Source organism: Cebus imitator, unplaced genomic scaffold, assembly GCF_001604975.1.
Source record: "Cebus imitator isolate Cc_AM_T3 unplaced genomic scaffold, Cebus_imitator-1.0 Scaffold113, whole genome shotgun sequence".
In the NCBI taxonomy this organism is placed as follows: Eukaryota; Metazoa; Chordata; class Mammalia; order Primates; family Cebidae; genus Cebus; species Cebus imitator.
The window spans coordinates 6,696,303-6,717,276 of record NW_016107428.1 but is presented as its reverse complement, the minus strand read 5'-3'; the positions used below and the strand labels follow the sequence as shown (position 1 = coordinate 6,717,276).

Sequence of the window (20,974 nt, the reverse complement as noted above, 5' to 3'; positions counted from 1 at the left end):
TTCTCTTTCCCACATTTGGGTATATTCTGCCTTCAGTTCTGTCTCTTACAGCATTGTGGACTTCTTTTGCAGAATGTTATGAAGGTTTTTCTTCTGATGTACCACAAATTGTGCACTAATTGTACATAAATTGAGAGAATGGTCTAAATTTGCTAGGTGGTTTATAAATTACGGGCTTCTTGTGAGGTATAATTTACTCAAAAGCTTTTAGGAAAAGGTTATCAGCATAATAGCACTGCAAATTCTTATTATTGCTAATTATAATAGCATGTGCCATGTACCTGCTGCACAATAGAACACAAGCTTACAAGGGAGGTAGGACTCCATGTGGATTTTCAGAAATACTTGACAAGAGAGAATTCTATACATATGGATAAGTCTGATATAAATCAACTGTTTCATTTATTCTAGGTTTCCCTAACAAATCTGGAGGAATTTGATATTTAACTAAAAGGAACATTTAGTATAGTAATAATAATATATTTACTACAAATCAACTATGTTCTTATCAAAGGGCAAAAAGTTTGATTCATAGTTATTGGGAATTTTGAAGCTTACATATTTTTTATTTGGGGTTAAGATTACATTTTTTTTTTTTTTTTTTTTTTTGAGACGAAGTTTCGCTGTTGTTGCCCAGGCTGGAGTGCAATGGCGCGATCTCGGCTCACCGCAACCTCCGCCTCCTGGGTTCAGGCAATTCTCCTGCCTCAGCCTCCTGAGTAGCTGGGATTACAGGCATGCGCCACCATGCCCAGCTGATTTTTTGTATTTTTAGTAGAGACGAGGTTTCACCATGTTGACCAGGATGGTCTCGATCTCTTGACCTCGTGATCCACCCGCCTCGGCCTCCCAAAGTGCTGGGATTACAGGCTTGAGCCACCGCGCCCGGCCCAAGATTACATTTTAATCTTTCCTCCAAGAATCATCATTTGTGTCTCTGTTCCAAGATTGGGAAATGAAAGGACACATGATACAGTACATACTTGATGCGAAAACCATTACATTTATGAACATACATGGTTTCCTAGATAGATCCAGTGGCATCATACTCCTCTGAAACTTCAGACGCGTGTTTTTTCTCTTCAGATGGGGGCAGAAGGCATGGAGGGAGGTGCTTCAGGAAACCTGCATTCTCGGAAACTTGTTAGCTTTACACTGTCAGGTAAGAATGTCTTTAAATGTGACATCCAGTTTGGAAGTGTACGGTTTCAAAAGTATGAGTAGTTACTTTTTCTACAGACTTTTATATAGGATATGATGATATGTGAACTAGTTTTTTGGGGGTCATACTTCTGAAAATTCAGGTATATCTCTTATGATGATACAATTAATTATTAATATAAATTCAGAAATTATTTATTCTACCAAGTTTTCTGGTGATAGACAGTGTATTTAAATATGTATAGTTATTTTAAAAAAAAACTGTAATGTAACATGTGCTAACTCCACTGAGGAGCTTTGATTATTGTAAACAATTTATTCTTACTTCAGCTATAGAAAGGAAAAATTTGAAGACTGGGGGGAAAAAGCCAATATACTTCTTTATCTGTGGAGGAATACAAATAAAAATTGAAAAGTGGATAAGCCAATTATTTTTGGGTTGTCTTCTGACTAGCAAACTGTTCAAATTGCTTGTATGTTTACCATTCAAGTAAAATGCTGTTTTTCAAGGTATAAGACAGGACTCATTTGCAGTTTGTAAGTTTGATTTAGTTAAATCAGTAATTAAAAAAAATAATGTCAGAGTTTACCACCAAAAGAAATGTTTTTGGATAAAGTATCAATTTATACAAACTGAAAATCTTTATATACAATAATATACGTGCTTATATTTGTGTATACTAGATTGCAATGTAAAATGTATTTCATACATAGGACACTGTAAAAAAAGTTTGAAAATGAATTGATAGTCATAAAGTCAAGACTACTCTGAGAAAATCCATACTTGAAATAGACTTTTAAAAGAGAAATGATTTTAGAAAATGAATTGGTAGTCATAAAGTCAAGAATACTCTGAGAAAATCCATATTTGAAATAGACTTTTAAAAGAGAAAACTGTGCTGTAATACATAGAAAATAAAGTCTAATGGATCTCCATCACTGGAATATGTTTTGTTTTCATTTTTCTGCAGTTGTAGTACTTCCAAAATTTAAATTAGATCCACTTTTCTTGACTGAAAAAGAAAGACATTTTAAATGAAAATAGACGTTCTCAAGAGTGAGAGTTAGAAGACCTGATTCTGAAACAGACGCTTCCACAACGCATAATTACCACATATGACTAAAACGTACACATCAGTTTGTTGCTGGCCTATGGCCTTCTGAGTATCTATGTTTGGTTTTGCAAGTTTCTCCTTTCCCCTGCTTTTTTACTTTGCTTCTCTGGTGAATCTCAGCAGTTGTAAACCAGTGACTTATGGATCAAATTTGGCCAATAAATATGTTTGGTTAGAAACCTTCAGGGTTTAAAAAGTATCTAGGTTTTTAGAAGGGCACTAAAAATAACCACTGCCTGTGGTACTATGTCCCTAGCCCCCTCATCTGCCTGTTTCCTAAAAACACTTTGGCTGGACACCTGTGCTTTAAACCTTCACAGTACTGAGGGTCTGAAGCTACTGAAATACCTGGTGACAGGCAGGAAACAATTTGTCAACCCCGATAGGTAAGAAAATTTAGAGTATGACCATACCACAGGTTTCTTGGTTTTGTTTTTTTAATTGAGAGGTAAAAATTGTTTATTTTTATGGTGTACAGCATGATGTTGTAATATAAACCATTGGTTTCTTAGATTAAAATTATTACCCTATGCTTTTAGGTGATTCATATCATTCTAAGCATGACACAGACATACTGATTTTGACTCCAAAATCAGTATGGGATGTTATTAACTGGCTATGTGAGAATGACCATCTGTAAGTTAAAATTCCTAGGCCATTTTCCTAAAAAGTAGGAAATAAGCTTTGAGGCACAGCCAAATGCTTCTTCCTTACACGTTTCTTCCAACATCGCACCTCTATTCACTTGGAGGCTAGCTACCTGACATCTGTTTTATTTCTTACCATATAGCCTGACATTTGCAGACAGTGTACAGGAATGACTAGGAACTGAAACCAGTTCTATAATGTTAATTCTAAAAAATTAACTGTTGTAGCATACTAACAGGGAATGATAATATTTATCTGAGAGCATTTAAGCACTGTAGAATGACTGCCTACAAATGTTCCATTCCTGATTATTTTGAATAAGTCAGGGCACAAATAATCGAATTTTACAGCTAAAATTAAAAATATATTTTGATTAATATTTTAAACATACTCCAAATAAGGCTTTACTTAGGATGTCTAACACATCATACCTTTGTGACTTTGAGTCCTTCTTTGGCCTATTACATGGTGTGGATATTTGTGAGAAATAGGATATGTAAAAGACAAAAAAGAAAAGATCAGAAATGAGCTGGTTAAAGGGAACCGAATAATCAGATTATAAATAATTGGTAGTTTATTGTATTTATTAAGGAAGATTTATTTATACAGTGTCCCATTGTGGAAAGTTTAGTGTTGGGCTTATCTAACAGTAATATTGTTTACCACAGTGACTTAATCTTCTGGTGGAATGCTTTTTGTTCAAAGGAATTTTTTTTTGTGAGTGATTTAGCTCTGTCAGACTTTGTGGCATTCATTTCTGTCTATGTTACTCTTCATTTGCTACAGAGAAATCCCTTTTTGGGGCATATATTTAATATATAAAGAATATCATTCTCCTGAGTTCAAGGGGAACATAATCAAGAAAGGCAAGAAAATAAATGTGGCAATTGCATTTTCTTTTCAAAGCTGCTCCCTGCTGAAGAAAATCAAGTGAAAATATGTAGCATCATTATATTGACAGTAAGATGCAAATTCTGCATTTAATAATGACTACTTACTTTATGAAGTGTCAGGAATGGTGACTACAAGGCTAATGAGATAACGGCAGCTTCTCTGAAGTGCCTATCTAGTTATTTACCTGTTTTTTCCTTCTCCCACTGGTTTTCAGATCAAAGATCTTGCTATATATTCCATGCAGTGTTCTCAATGTGTGGCAGCTCACGCCTGTAATCCCAGCACTTTGGGAGGCCGAGTCAGGCAGATCACGAGGTCAGGAAATCGAGACCATTCTAACCAACATGGTGAAACCCCTTCTCTACTAAAAATATAAAAATTAGCTGGGTGTGGTGGTGCATGCTTGTAATCCCAGCTACTCAGGAAGCTGAAGCAAAGAATCTCTCGAACCCAGGAGGCGAAAGTTGCAGTGAACCAAGATCGTGCCACTGCTCTTCAGCCTGGCAACAGATCGAGACTCGGTCTCAAAACAAACAAAAACACGCTCTTGGTTGAATTTTTAAATATTTGCAGATATATCAAACTTCCCGCCTTTACTGCCAGGTATGTGTCATCAGACATTTCTGGAGTGTTTTCAGCACATGTACCTGGGCCATGAGTTCTTGTGGGCCACTGGTGAGCCACCTCCTGGGAGCACTACTTCGAGAATATGGCTCTATGGGCAACTTCAGGCCAATTCTATTTTTCTAAGAAAGACCTTATGTTTCAGGAATAGGCTTATATGGGAGGACCCTGGCGACCTCCTGTAATTTAGGGTCACTATCCAGGGTCTGTTTGCCAGCTGATCTGGGTAATCCAAAGGTCTTTGGAGGTTCAGGGACTGTATGCAGAATTGCTCTCTGAACCATAGTGTTTAGAACGTCCCTAGATTGATCTTCCAGCATTTTCAAAGACGACTTAGCTGTCAGACCTATCTTATTCAAGCTGATATTCTCAGAAAATGTTGAAAACTCAGTGGAGCCAGCTTTATTTCCTGACATGTTTGTGTCTCTTAGCCTGACCATGGAAAAACATATCAATCTTCTCATTAAAATGGACTTTGGCTAGGACTTTTAGCAGCTCATAGAGTATGAAACAGCAATTTGTGAATCTAAGGTGAGTTATAGGACATTAATCAAATATTTAAATTACTTTACTGGCTATTTAAAATAGCAGGTAGCACTCACATTTCAGAAAACATTTTCCATAGCATTCATCACATTTATGGAATGTATATGACATTTAAATGTAGTACAAATGAATATATGCACTGACATTTCATCTCCAATTAAACTTGGTTCTATGTATATGTAGAAGATTCATTTTTCTTTCATGAAGGAACATGTTTTTCAGTGAGCTGCTTACTAAGTATTTCTCTCAAGATGTTGTCTGAAATTCTGGTTGCCGAATTACATTGCCTTAGGATAAAGGTGGTGAAATTGCACATGTTGGAATCCAAGGAATTCCCGGAAAAGTCAGTTTAGAGAATGTGAGGTGGTGCTAAAGATTTGGCTACACTTTTGCTGACTGTTAGGAGACCCCTCTGCTGGAATTAGTGCCATAAGCCATTTGTCTTCACTTACCTAAGCAACCATAGTGTGAATAACTGCTATTGTGTTACCGAGTCGTTTCTGTTTAGAGCTTCCTGTGTGTTTATTTAAGAAGAAATTGTCTTTGAGTTGCTTGTTCTAATCAGGATATATGGATCCTTCCTTCTTCTGTCCCTTTTTCTCTTCCTTCCTCCTTCCTTTCCTCCCTCCCTCATGCTCTCTCTTCGTTCCTCCTTCCTTTTCCCTCTTTCTTTAAAGATCTTAGGGCAGTTGGGCTAAAGAAAGGGATGTTCTTCAATCCTGACCCCTATCTTAAGATGTCAATTCAGCCAGGGAAGAAGAGCAGTTTCCCCACCTGTGCCCACCACGGGCAGGAGAGACGGTCTACTATCATCAGTAACACCACTAATCCAATTTGGCACCGAGAGGTAAGATGATCCTCAGGGGTCTCCTACTTGACAATGAGGAAGTCAGCCCAATCTCTCTTCTTGGGACTCTCGCATCCTCAGGTTGTTTATGAATTGTCTAGGGGTTCTCTTGGGAAAGGGGTACAATGTGAATGAGCTATTCCCGTCTCTCCAGAGCCAGGTCTAGAGTAAGACAAATGAAGCTGTTATCACTTCAGGGGAACAATTTAAGGAGCCCCCAAAAAAACTCAGTTGTTAAATATCTTAATGCAGTTTTTTTTAAAACTCTTAATGCGAAAAATTCATGATGAATAAAATGTGAAAATTTTAAATAAGGACAGGATCAATAACATTGCCTTGTAGAGTCATAGTGGGGCGTGAGGCAAGAGGAATCAGCAATACTGATCTTGTTTTGATTTAAAATTTTGATATTTTGTTGTAGCATACATTTAGTACAAATTAAAGGAATTTCTCTCTTTATAGGCTTTGGCAAATGTTTTATGAATTTCTAGATTTTTGTTAATTAGATGAGCCATTCAAGGAGTCATCATCCTCAGTAAAGCCAGATTGTGTTGATGGTATTTTAGACTTCCACACAGCTACAGTATGCTACCAGTCATCCCAGCGAACCATATCAGTAAAATCAAGCAAAGGGTTTTCTCATTTGAACTATGGAAAGTCGAAGAATGAACAGACACTTCTTACCTAATTAGCAAAGCTTGAGCTCTCCCTCCATTTCTCAGAGATCTGAGTTATGTTTTACATAACTAATGTGAGAATGTTTCTGGGCTGGCATAGGAGTTACACAGTTAATTAGATCATGCCCTAAATATTTAACGACAGCAATATGTTCTAACAATGTCGTAGAAATATTTAATTGGAGAGAGGTATTTCAGGGGATCTAAAACCAATTAGAGAAAAGATACGGTTATTTGAGACTTGCCAACCCTGCAAGGCATTTCTCCTGGGCGGTTCCTGTGGTTTTGGAGATGGATAAATGAATGGTGCTTGTATTCTTATACTCTAATTATCTCATCATGGGAAAAAAAAAAGAAAAAAAACCTCTGAAGGGTGTGCCACTTAGTCTAACACATTTCAAAGCCTAGAAGACATAAAAATATATCTCAATATGATTCTAGAAGGTGCATGATAGATATGATAATGAAACAAGTAGTAACTATTTTCCTAACATTTTTAATTTGCAAAGTTTTTGACCATGTCACCAGTGCGAACCTGAAAGGGAGGCACAGAGGATGAGATTATCATATCTTCATTTTGGTGTTTAAGAAATTGAAGCGTCAAGTGTTTATGGGACTAACTATTCAGAGAGAGAAGTGGGGCTTCAACTCTGCTTTTCTATTCTAAGCAAGTACCTTTTTCCATCAAGCAGACTGCCAAATTGTAAGGCCCTTTGGAAAACCTTAGTTGTTATGATTAGATAAACCTGAAGGCATCCAAGTGAAAAGTTGGCCAACACTATTCACATCATTATAGTTGCATGGATACTGTCAGGGAAGCAGTGAAGTGATTTAGGTTAGATTCCTGGCTCCATCATTTGCTTATCCTGAGATTCTCATCTTTAAACAGAAAATTATATTGTTCTAAAGATAAAGTGAAGATTTATATATGTAAAAGTCTCTGTGAGTAAAACTCGTATTTATTTTATATCCTTATTAATGTCCAATCAAAATTTCTCCAGTGGCATTCTTAAAATGAAAACCACAAAACCTATCTTAACCTCATACTTTTATTTTTCTGTCCCAGAAGAAATGACCCTGCATGCCTTATAAACTTAAGTAAAAATTCCATTTAAACATTGTTTTAATATTTATCAGGGAAACCACAGTATTCTGCAGATGTTCCTATTTTAACCACTAAGTGGAGGAGTATTTTCAACCATGTTTTACAACTTCAGAATTTCATGAGATTAGGGTTTCAAATTGTCAATCAAATATACTAGTTAATTCTAAACCATTCTATAACAAGATATTAAATATCAAAGAATTGAGATACAATACATGTAGGGAGTACTAAAATTGCATTGTGCATAACTTAATATTTGATTAACATCTCCTAAAACTGTTAAACTAGGAAAGGCGGCATGATTGACTGATAGGGCTTCTTTTGTCGTACAGATCCTTGACTGATGCTTTTTAATTGTGGTGAATGCTAATGATTCTGAATGAATAAAGGATTGACAATAGCTGCAGCTGTTTCTAGCTTTGTGGAACTCTATGTTGTTAGAATTTAAGAGATATCATTTCCTATACAAATAAAATGATATAGTATCATATTTGTTTTTCTTTTGAACCAGAATGTTATCTCTTTGTGTTTTCAGAAATATTCCTTTTTTGCACTTCTTACTGATGTCTTAGAAATTGAAATTAAAGACAAATTTGCCAAGAGCCGTCCCATCATCAAGCGTTTTCTGGGGAAACTAACCATTCCAGTCCAGAGGCTGCTGGAGCGACAAGCCATCGGGTAATCAGCCTTTACCTTTGGGGATATTGTTGAGATTAGTTCATAGAGGAAAAAGTGAAGTGAAACTTGGTAGTCCTAGGACTTTTCATACTGATTAGAAGTAGTAACACAATTCTTTTTAAAATTAAAACATCATTACACTTAAAAATATATACTTGACAAAAAGTAGTTCGTTTAAATTATATATATTTTTTGCATCTTTATCTTTTCCAAGTGGGTAAACGTTAATAGTGGGTACTTTTCCAATAGTACCCACTATTAACATTTCAGTGTCAAATCTCATGGTGTTTGATTGTTTCTCAGGATATTGAAGTTTTTTTTTTTTTTTTTTTAATAAAATCTTCTCCCTAGAGCAGAATTCTGGGGTCAGGTTGATGCTTACTTTATCCTAATTAATTCTATCCAGAGAACTTTTATTCTTGAAAAACAGAAACAATCTGGTTTTGGAGCCATAAAATACAAGAACTAGACTTGAGGAAGTGTTATTATAAAGCTCCTAGATATATACATTCATTCAAGCAACTAAAATTTATTCATTGACATACTCAAAATTTAATGAGTAATGTCTCTTTTTTGTGATCTTTTTGTAAGTTGTGAGTACAGTAGTAAGAAGTCAGAGGAGACAGAGAAGAACAAAGACAAGTTATGCAAATTAATAATGCATAGCTGACTAGAGGCTCTAAACTGTACAGTGGAGCACACAGTAGATAGAAACATTGTGTCTTCCTTCTGAAATAGCCATTAGAGGGCAGTGTGAGAGCAGAGGTGGAGTGATTTGGCACTATCCTTTTGATGATTTCCTTTAATTAAGAATAAGTTGGCCAGGCGCAGGGACTCAGGCCCGTAACCCCAACACTTTAGAAGGCTGAGGCGGCGGATCACCTGAGGTCAGGAGTTTGAGACCAGCCTGGCCAACATGGCAAAACCCCGTCTCTACTAAAAATACAAAAAGTTAGCTGGGCATGGTGGCGGGCGCCTGTAATACCAGCTACTCAGGAGGCTTAGGCAGAATTGCTTGAACCTGGGAGGCAAGGTTGCAGTGAGCCGAGATCACGCCATTGCACTCTGGCCTGGGCAGCAGAGGGAGACTCTGTCTCAAGAAAAAAAAAAAAGAATAAGTCATTTAATTCAGAATAACATTGTTGCTATGTGCAATAAAATGAAATGATTGCATTTGACTTTGATACAAAACTTGAAACAGATGGACAACTCCATCCTTGAGGAGGCAGGCAGACTGAGCCTGGGGCCCAGGCAGGGCAAAAACTGAGCCTGCTTCCAGATCTGGGACATGACCCCACCACAGTGGCACATCTGGCTTTGCCAACCATCCCATAAGCACTGCTCACTAGGCACCCTGAGAATCAGTGAAAGGCCAGGCTCCCTAGCAGGAAGAGCCAGCAGCTCCAGTCTCCTTACTCTACAGGTGAGGAAGCAGAGCTTAGCGGCCCCCTCCCCATCACACAGCCAGGGCTGCTGTCTTGGGTATGAAGGTCCCTTTCATTCTTGTGTTCTTGTGCTTCTCTCTCCTAACTCCCAGCTCCTGTTCTTCAGGATGTTGCACAGCGCCCTGTGTGCTGTGTTGGATGATAATCCTTAGCTGTGAGTGTCCTTTTAGAACCAGCTTCCTATTGTGCTAAATGCTGAGGAACCAGGCCCTCTCCCCTTTGGCACCCAAGTCAAAAAACTAAAACTTGAGGCCTTTCACAGCTCCTTTATGACTTTCAAAATCTCCTTTTTCTAGTCTCCCTTTGCTGTAAGAGAGCGAATCAGTGTCCTTAAAAATATCACATAGCGTGTGATATCTCGTGCTCCTAATAATAATTTTTCTTGCAGCAATATTTCCTTTTATCTCTGGGTTTATAAACATTCCATTTGTGTGAATGAATAATATTACATTGGACTATAATGTGCCTTGAGCCTTTAATGTTCTTGTGAGTCTGAAAGTTTTAAGAGAGATATGAGGGATTTGGGGGGTGGCCTGTGGACAGAAAGCGAAGGCTGACTCCAGTGTAGTCAGGATGAAAGAAGCATTTCTCTTCTTGCAGTGATCAAATGCTCAGCTACAACCTTGGCAGAAGGCTCCCAGCTGACCACGTGAGTGGGTACCTCCAATTTAAGGTGGAGGTTACATCTTCTGTTCATGAAGGTGAGATATAAATATATCTGCATGAATACATTGCTATAGGAAAAACTCGTTAGACCTGACTCAATTGTCAGTTTGCTTCTGAACAGAATTGAATTAGTGTCCTGTTCTGAAAGTAAATCAGCTGTCAAATAGTTACCTGCTGAAAATTTCTAAGCAAGTAGGAAAGCCTATTTTGCCCAAAAATGTCTCTTAGATTGATGCCTGCATTTTGAAACTGGGGTGTCGAATTTCGAGCCGTATTAACATATATAGCTCCTGTGCCAAACTGACTAGCAGTCTCCTTGTTTAGTAGTGAGTGGTGAATCTTAGCAAGCCAATAGAGAGCCCTCAGTGGAATGACTGAATTATTTGAACTTATTGGTGGCAAAGCAAATAGGTCATAAAACGTTCATTTGTTATTTCTAGTTCATTTTTAGAAATGCTGTTTTCTCATTCAGATGCCTCTCCAGAAGCTGTTGGCACAATACTTGGAGTCAATTCTGTGAATGGAGACTTAGGTAGCCCTTCTGATGATGAGGACATGCCAGGGAGCCATCATGACAGCCAGGTGTGCACTAATGGGCCAGTTTCTGAGGACAGCGTTGCCGATGGGACCCCCAAGCATTCATTCAGGACTAGCTCCACTCTGGAAATAGACACAGAGGAATTAACCTCTACTTCTTCAAGGACCTCACCTCCCAGAGGACGTCAGGATTCACTCAATGATTACTTAGATGCTGTCGAACACAATGGCCACTCCAGGCCAGGGACAGCCACCTGCTCTGAGAGGTCCATGGGTGCCTCTCCGAAACTGAGGAGTAGTTTCCCCACCGACACAAGACTCAATGCCATGCTTCATATTGACTCAGATGAAGAAGATCATGAGTTCCAGCAAGACCTGGGTTACCCGTCTTCCCTGGAGGAGGAGGGAGGCCTGATCATGTTTAGCAGGGCACCCAGAGCTGATGATGGAAGCCTGACATCTCAGACAAAGCCAGAGGACAACCCCATTGAGAATGAGGAAGGCTCCTCACACGAAGCCACTTCCTTTGAGGATAAGCCAGAAAATCTTCCAGAGCTTGCAGAGAGCTCCTTACCTGCAGGCCCAGTCCCAGAGGAAGGTGAAGGCGGCCCAGAGTCTCAACCCAGTGCTGACCAGGGCAGTGCTGAATTGTGTGGCTCTCAAGAGGCAGATCAGCCCACAAGTGGGGCAGACACGGGGACTTCTGATGCATCGGGAGGAAGCCGAAGAGCTGTCAGTGAGACCGAGTCTCTCGATCAGGGCTCTGAGCCTTCCCAGGTGTCCTCTGAAACAGAACCCAGTGATCCTGCCAGGACAGAGAGTGTGAGCGAAGCCAGCACCAGGCCCGAGGGGGAGAGTGACCTGGAATGTGCTGACAGCTCCTGCAATGAGAGTGTGACCACGCAGCTGTCCTCTGTGGAGACGCGGTGCTCCTCTCTTGAGAGCGCACGGTTTCCTGAAACCCCAGCCTTTTCTTCTCAGGAGGAGGAAGATGGAGCCTGTGCGGCAGAGCCCACCAGCAGCGGCCCTGCTGAAGGGTCGCAGGATTCTGTGTGCACTCCTGGTTCTTTACCTGTGGTACAGGTGCCCAGTGGGGAGGAGGAAGGGCCAGGGGCAGAATCGGCCACAGTACCTGACCAGGAGGAGCTGGGGGAGGTCTGGCAGCGGAGGGGGAGCCTGGAGGGAGCCACAGCTGCTGCTGAGAGCCCACCCCAAGAAGAGGGCAGTGCTGGGGAGGCCCAAGGCACCTGTGAAGGGGCGACTGCCCAGGAGGATGGCGCTACTGGAGGTAGGATGTGGACACCACTGTGGATCTTGGCTCGATCATAGCTGTGCAGAGAGAAATTCTGTAGTTTTCCCCTCAATGTAAATAAGGCCGCAGGTTGCATATTATCTGAATTCCTCACCTTGAGGTTCAGCAGGGGAAGAGAGGCAAGACTGAAAATAGGGTCAGGAAGAGAAAGAAACAGGTAACAAATGTGTGGCAGCTGAAGCCCTTCCTCTAGATTAGGCCTCCTGTTTCAGAGTGGGGAGGCTGAGGGACTTAATCACATAGCAAGGAAGAAGGCAGCATGATTTACATCCAGATGGGCTTGAGTTCAAATTCAGTGCTCTTTTAAAAAATGGATCGTCTATTGCTGAAGTAAGAGGCCTATTAAACAGCAGTCTTCAAACAAATAATGGGTCTCTATTGGGACCTGGGTTTGTAGATACACAACCAAACAGGCTGGCAGCTTCAACCTTAGTGTAATCCTCAAAGGTATGAGAGACACCTAGTCACTCCTTTTTTCTAAAATTTCACAGTGAAAGATAAATGTATGCTATGCATCAAAGGTAATATTTTGTCTTCCACAGTTTAGGAATGTCAGCTAAGTTAGGTGATGCATTCTGATTTGAAGAATGAGCTGTTTTTGTAAGCAAGGTTACACATTTACACCTGCAGTTTGTATTACACTCAGTGAATGCAGCTCTCTTGAATGATTTCTATTAAATGCCCTGTGAGGATGCATTAAAAATCAAAGAGCAATTTCATGTGTCTAGCTGGCATAACTCAGAAATAGGAATGGTTTTCTTCTGTAATTTATTTTTCTACCTACATTATCCCCTTCTTTTCTTCCTCCTCCTTTTTTTCTGTTTCCTTTATCGTATTGTAGTCACCATGTGACCCTAAAGCATCAGTGTATGACCAGGACAAAGGCCACTGTGACTGAGGGATGAGGAAGGGGAAGTTGCAGGAGGGGAGGGATACAGGCAGAAGACAGTTCTTCAGGAAGCCGTCTTCTAAGCATTCACCTCCTATTTATTCTCTTCTTTTGTTTCTAGCTTCTCATATGGGAATGAGACTAAACAGAGAAAAGAAACTAGGCTTGGGATTTATCTTAGGTTTTAAAATTTTTTTATAAAGTCTGTTTTGAAACTGAAAGAGAAAACAATACCTGGTAACTTTCTACCTTTAATCCTAGGTTCTCAAGCCAACGGCCACCAGCCACTGCGATCACTACCTTCAGTGCGCCAGGATGTTAGCCGCTACCAGAGAGTGGACGAGGCTCTCCCCCCAAGTGAGCACCTGTTAGTTAAAAAGGGCCCACCTTAATAAAAGGGTACAAGGTGACAGGCAGACCCATTCCATGAGTCTTAAAAGATGGGTACATGGTCTTCAAGCGGAAGGAATCTGGGGGCTGCCACTTGGCATAGCAAGTGTAGCCTGGGAAGTGCCAGGCCAACAACTCTTCTCTAGCACCATTCTGCTGAAAGAAAGGGTAGCTGCACTGCCCATAGGGTAAACATTATAATATGGTGATAGACCCAGATATTTTGGAAAATTGGCTGCATAATAGAATTTTTTAAAATTATGCCTAACCACAGCATGAATGTTCTTTTAGCTGGTAGACAAATTAGTACGCTTTCTTAGGAAAAGCTTCACTCTATGTAATATACTGCCTTTTTGTTCACTTACAGCATTTAAAATCATTAAGCACAAGGTTCTAATATTTTTTAGGGATATGCAGAGAAGTGTTATTAATTTCAGAAATTAGTCTCCGACTTATTTGGGACATGACAATTATCTGTGGATTTGAAAGACATTTCATTTATTTCGCTTTCAGAAAACACTTAAAGGAGAGATAGATGGTGGAGGATTAGGGATGCTGGGATATAGTTACATAACCTGTATTCAAAGGTATGAGTGATACCCCTGGTCAGTCATAATCCAGATGAAATGTAAGCTCTATTTAAATTTCTAGAGTTCTTTAAAGAGATATAGCTCTGTGAGAGCAATGGATTTTGATGAATATTGGTAAAGCCTGGTAAACATTGTTTTTAAAATACACTGGAAGGTGCACCGTTTTGCCTTACCACTTTCTCTTCTTGCTCACCCCCTCCACTTGCCTATCTTACATATGATTATGACAAGAAGCTAATGCCTTGGCTTCTCTGTGTTTTAAAACTGGTGGGACATAAGCGGGGTGTGGTGACACATGCCTGTGATCCCAGCACTTTGGGAGGCCGAGGTGGGCAGATAACCTGAAGTCAGGAGTTCAAGACCAGCCTGGCCAACACGGCGAAATCCCATCTCTACTAAAAAATACAAAAAATTAGCTGGGCAACATGGTGTGTACCTGTAATCCCAGCTACTCAATAGGCTGAGGCAGGATAATCGCTTGAATCTGGGAGGTGGAAGTTGAGGTGAGCTGAGATGGCGCCATTGCACTCCAGCCTGGGCAACAAGAGTGTAACTCCTTCTCAAAAAAAAAAAAAAAAAAAAAAAAAAAAAAAAAAAAAAAAAAAAAAAAAAAAAAATAGTGGGACATAAAGAGGGGAGGGAACGAATTTAAAGGACTAAAATTCTGAGTGGTTTGTCTGGCAAGTACTGACAAAAGACCTGAACGGTACTATGGAGAGTTTATCAAAATATCAGCTTAATCCTTTTGAAATTCTTTCGGGCACAAATCCTTCCCTTGTCTGTATATTTGTATAACTGAGGGCTATGACTCATAGAAAACATATTTTAAGCAGTTTAAAATAAAATAGACTGAGAGATTAATTAACCTTGTGTTATCTTAAGCAGGTAGAGGGGCCCAGAGACTCAAGAGGGGCACAGAAAACTTCCTTATTGATAAAACAATTGGTAATGCCTTTGAGAAAAGATGAGTCAAAAAAAGGAAAATGTTCCTGGAAGATATTTAGGTATAATTGGAGTAAAACAAATTCAGAACGCTAGGAGAGAGTTCTGGGAGAACTTCATTTTTATGTGTATACATATTAATAGTCATTTAGAGTTTCAGGGGGTTGGACAGGAACATTGCAGAAGTGCATTGATAAATGACGTCTTCTTAGCCACATCCAATTGCTGTAATTTTTCCTGTACATAAGTGTGGTCTCCTGATTGTATTTAATAAAGACAGGTACTGTCCTGCTGAAATTATGATCACTGTTTGGGATATCTCAATATATAGTTTAAATACTGGTGTTTGCATTACACCTGTAGAATACATCTTGGGAAATTTTTTTTACAATTGGCAGTTCATTTTAATGAGCCGATATATTTGCAAAAGTAAAGGAAACTTTGTGACCCATCCTATTTAATCAGTGAGTGACAAGAGGAAAATTCTTAAGATGTGTTCCCTCTAATTCAGAGGTTTTCAGTGGTGGCAGAGGATGCCACCTACTAAGTGATGTTTAGAGCTGAGGTGAAGTGGCCTTTCAGTATAACAGTGTTTGAAGGGTGCCACTGGCATTTAGTTGGTAGGGGCCAGTGTATTAAATGTCCTACAATCGTGAAACAGTCGGATACAACTAAGAATTGTCCCACCCCAAATTGTCCCACCCCAAATTGTGCCCTCTAAGAAACATTTCTCTGTACTAATTTGTTTAATACTTGGTAAATAATATTTTTTAAAAAGTATAAACAGAATTTTTATATTTTAAAAACTCAGAAATGAAGCTGACTACCTCTAAAAATGTAAGTTATACACACACACATTTATATACTCGTGCTATAGGACCAAGCAACTTGCAAATTTGGGGATATTTTCATGGGTAGGCTATGGATTATGGTCTGGGTATGCCTGGTTGCTGTTCAGCTCTGTCTCCCATTCCCATGTGTGTCTCATCCTTATGACAGTGTTTAATCACTTGGCTGCCCTGGCTAGTTGTCTGTCCTTACCTCAGCTGGGCCCCTCCCATCCTTTTCTAACTGGACAACTCTGCTACCACCCCTGGCCATGCGTCTGACTTACATCGGTGGCATCTACACTCTGTGGTGTCTTGTGCTTTCTGAGGCTCATCTAGGGGTGACTGGCTGGAGCGTACAGATTGGTCCGTCTCTTAAATGACCTGGCTGAATTATTTTAAGGCTAACAGTTGTGATTTTTAACACTATTAGTTATCATAACTTCATTTTTATGATGCGTTACACTTTACAAAGCACTTTTGCATGCTTTCCTTTATTTTTTGTTCTTTCAATAATTTTGCAAGGTAGGTGAAGCAGGTCTTGTCCATAATTTATAGGTTGTTGCATAGAAGTCAGCTAATCTGATTCTTTTACAGTTGCAGAAACTGAAGCCAAGATAAATTAAGTAATTTGTTTAAGATCCCATGCAAATAAAAGTTGAGACAGAGTCTCCAATATTCCCTCTCCTGTATCAGATATTCTGATCTGAGATAGGAAGGGAAGGGTCTATTTTGTGGGTAGATGCAGGTAAATTCTGAAAGTCTGGTTTGCGGCAGAGAGTGCCTTACATGGTGATATGTGTTTTTTGGGCACCAGCAATGCCTCAGTTCAGAGGATTTGGGGGTTTTGCTGAAACTTCAATATACTGCAGTGCTTTGAGGTCAGACCCGCCCCCCCCCCCCAGGAAGACTCAAAAAGTCTGCTCAGCCTTCTCTTTTTCTGGGATAGAGTTATACAAGGAGGCCCTCCCCTAGCAGGCCCCTCACCTATTAGGAAAGTGGCTGCAGTGGTTTTAGCCAGCATCATGTGTCCCAGACAGATATGCTGTATTCAGTATCTGTATCAGACTCAGCAGTACCTTTCCTCTCTGTGCAGGTCACTCTTTTTCTACCCTAGGGACAAGCTTCTGAAGCAGTGTAGTTTGAGCTGCTTTGATGGCCCCCATTTTTTTTCTCTCTGTCACCCAGGCTAGAGCACAGTGGCATGATCATGGTGCACTGCAGCCTCAAACTCAGGGGCTCAAGTCAAGCTGCCGCCTCAGCCTCCTGAGTAGCTGGGACTATAGGCAAGCATGATCATACTTGGCTGATTATGTTTTATGTTTTTATTTTTTGTAGAGACAGGAGTCTCACTATATGTTTCCAGGGCTGGCCTTGAACTCCTGACCTTAAGCAGTCCTCCTGCCTTGGCCTCCCAAAGTGCTGGGATTATAGGTGTGAGCCACTTTGCCTGGGCTTGATTCTTTTTTTCTTTTTCTTTATCATTATTATTGTTGTTCTTGTTAGCTCCTTTTCGTCACATTTTCAGGGATTTACTTGTTTGCTTTCTTCTTTTTTCATTCCTATTTCTCCCATCTCAAGATCAGGGAACAGCTCTTGGACTTAGTACTAGGACTGATCAGCAGTGATAGTGATCTACCAACTGGTTCTCAAAATCTTACTCTTGCCTTAGGCCACACAGAGTGCACTGTGGCCTTGTAGCATGTGTAACTCCAGCTCTGGTTGAGAGATATTCTAATGATCATAAAAAATAAGAAAGCGCCAGGCCTTGGAGGCAGGATGACACTGTTGAGAAACTTCCAGGGAAGTAGCTTGGACTCAATTATGCACAGAATACCTTAAGAATTTGCTGTATCTTCTCATTCTGAGGTTATTGATGGTCTTGGCAGCTAGAGGTAGTTCAGGGCTGAAGCCCTCTAGAATATTATTGGCATGACAAATATTGGTCTTTTTAGCATTAAGATGAGTGGTAAAACAATCACCAGCCCAGCTCCTCTGAAAAACAATTTTCTTTTTCTCTTATTGATTCCCGTGTAATTGCGACTTAACCCATTGCTTCATTGGAGACAATATGGAAGTGTTATATAAACGTATTTCCCCAAAAGTGGTAGTTTTCTAGGAATATGACTAGATTCAGGATGAACAGCCTGGGTTAGTGGACTCTGATAGAAATCCAGTATGTTGCATATTGTTAGAGCTAGTCTATTCCTTATGTGAGGGATTCAAATGGGCGGTTCTGGGCAACTATAGGGAAACAGTTATCATTTCTTGTGGTTTTATACATTCATTGTTAAAGTGTTTTTTTAAATGATGGCCTAAAATCATGCAGTGAATCTGAAAAGTATAATTAATCTAGACTTAAAGTTTCCACTATGTTTAGGGTCAGGACCTCTTATTCTCTAAGCCTACAACTTTGTTTCCAGGAAAAAAAATGGATACTTTTAATTTAAAAAGCTACTTTATTAAAAATTGAAGATTAAAATGCCAAAAATGCAACTACTTGACTTTTTTTTTTTTTTTTTGAGACAGAGTTTCACTCTTATTACCCAGGCTGGAGTGCAATGGCGCGATCTCGGCTCACCGCAACCTCCGCCTCCTGGGTTCAGGCAATTCTTCTGCCTCAGCCTCCTCAGTAGGTGGGATTACAGGCACGCGCCAACATGCCCAGCTGATTTTTTGTATTTTTAGTAGAGACGGGGTTTCACCATGTTGACGAGGATGGTCTCGATCTCTTGACCTCATGATCCACCCGCCTCGGCCTAACTACTTGACTTTTTAACCAACTTTTTGTTCAAATAAAATAAAAATGAGCACATACGTACTGGTGAAATCCTTCTATTGAAAGCACATGGCAGCCACACCATCAGCATCTAGAAGTCCCGTTTGTACCCCCTTTCAATCATTGACCCCAACTCTGTATGAGGAAATGGGCCTACCATTCTGATTCCTAAAGTCATAGATAAGTTTAGCATACTTTTATACTTCATACAAATGGAATTTTACTTCCTGAGTGTTCAAATAAAAAAAAAATGATCTTTTAAACACTGCCATCTGTCATTTATCACAAAGCTTATAATTTTCCTTGAAAGTTCCTTTAGTTCATTAGAACTTAATCATTTTTCCATTTTAATGATGGTACCTGTGGCTATTACAGTTTTTTGTAGCGGATTTATACATTTACTTTATAACATTCAGATGTTTGATTTTACTAAATCCAATATAACCAATTCAAAACTCTACCCATAGGCCCCCATACCCCAAATATGTAATTCATCTGTTTAGTTGTTGACTTTCTCAGTATCAGCGTTCACTGAGATGTATTCACAGCTCATCTGATCATGAGCTCAGTGGTCCAGTGAAGATAGAGTCCAGTTTGAAGGGCATGGGAAAGGATGATGAGGTAAGCAGAGGAACCATGGGGTATCTAAAAATCCACTTGCTCCTGGACTTCAGTTTGGGATATTTAGGCTGAGGCTTAGGTTTTCTGTTTTTTTTGTTTGTTTGTTTGTTTTTGTTTTTGAGATGGAATCTAACTCTGTCTCCCAGGCTGGAGTGCAGTGGCATGATCTCAGATCACTGCAGCCTCTGCCTCCCAGGTTCAAGCAATTCTCCTGTATCAGCTCCCTGGGAATACAGGCTTGCACCACTACGTCCAGCTGATTTTTGTATTTTTAGTAGAGATAGGGTTTCACCATGTTGGCCAGGCTGATCTCAAACTCCTGCCCTCAGGTGATGCACCTACCTTGGCCTCCCAAAGTGCTGGGATTACAGGTATGAGCCACCGCGCCCAGTTGAGATTTAGTTTCTTGTGAGCCCACATTTCATGGTCTCTGAGAAATCTAGCATTTACTTCATGGGTTTGTCCAGCAAATGAGTTACAGTTTTAAGTTCTTATTAATTTGTGTCAGTGTTCCTCAAATTTTAGGATGTCTAGGAATGAGAAGGTTGTTAAAAATGTAGATAACTGAGCCCTAGATTTAGCTAGTCTGATTCTGAAGACCTGGGGCGCATCATAGGAATCTGCATTTTTATTGATCCTCAAAGTGATTCTGGCACATGTTGTCAGAGTCCCACCTGCCTTGAGAAACATTTCTCTAGGTAATAGTTTTCAAACTTTATTATTGTCATGAAGCTGTTTATGCAAGTGAACTGTTATGTGGAACACCAGTATACACAACAATAATATTGGAGAAGCCATGACTAAAATAGGATTGGCAGGTGTTTCTGGAGCCCTGTCCCTCGGAGACTCAACACCCCTGGCCCCGTAAGGCTCAATTAGTTTAGTTTGTAAGTTCTAGCCTAGACATAAAATGTTACTAGGTTTTATCTGAGCCTAATATGATAAAATGGGCTTCACTTTATAGATTCATAGAATACTAGAACTGGAAGCGACCTTGCAATTGTTTGATTCTGTCCTCTAATTTTTTCAAAACTGTGATTCATAGAGGTGTAGTGACTTTTTTTGAGGTCTTGTAGCAAAAGTGTGACAAACCACAGCCAGCCTTCTACCTCCCAATTCAGTGCAAAACCACACCCCCCACACACACTCCAAAACATTGCTCTCAGTCTCACTGCACCCTGATTATATAACCTATTTGACAATGTGGGAAGACAAGGAAGTAAATGTTAAGCTCCCAGTCTTCTAACTCTGCCTATGTCATTTTAGCATTGTCTATCTGAGAGAAACTTTGATGCTATCAAATGAATTCTCATATGCTTTCTTATACCAAAAGCAAACCAGGCCCAATATAAAGACATGTAAGACATTGGAGCAGTTGTACTCAACCAAGTAACTTTGATAGATACCACAGAGAGCTAACCTTCCTGCAGGCAACTCTGCTGCCTTTGCCAGGGAAGAATGATACTGACAGGGTGGGTAGAAGTGGATATGTAGTTCATGGATAAATCAATAGCATAACAGCCTTTCCTGATTCAGGGCCAAGCATTCACTTGAAATCAGCAGTATAGAATTTGTCTTTATGGGGACTCAAGTAATTACATTAATATAAAGATATAATATTTGATAGGGATAATTTTAATATGCACTCAGTGTTCCATGACCTTAGAAAGCAAATTTTTGG

General features: G+C 39.8%; 1 protein-coding gene across 4 annotated transcripts in view; it reads left to right on the top strand.

Annotated features, from left to right (window-relative positions):
* Positions 1-20,974, top strand: part of HECW2 (HECT, C2 and WW domain containing E3 ubiquitin protein ligase 2) — a 378,517-nt gene that overhangs the window by 249,386 nt on the left and 108,157 nt on the right. For all 4 annotated transcript variants that reach the window (XM_017538751.2, XM_017538752.2, XM_017538750.2 and 1 more), the window contains 6 exons: positions 1,087-1,162; positions 5,666-5,835; positions 8,153-8,295; positions 10,341-10,441; positions 10,879-12,231; positions 13,406-13,501. In XM_017538751.2, the coding sequence (XP_017394240.1) occupies positions 1,087-1,162; positions 5,666-5,835; positions 8,153-8,295; positions 10,341-10,441; positions 10,879-12,231; positions 13,406-13,501 (1,939 nt within the window). The remainder of the gene's footprint in view (positions 1-1,086; positions 1,163-5,665; positions 5,836-8,152; positions 8,296-10,340; positions 10,442-10,878; positions 12,232-13,405; positions 13,502-20,974) is intronic.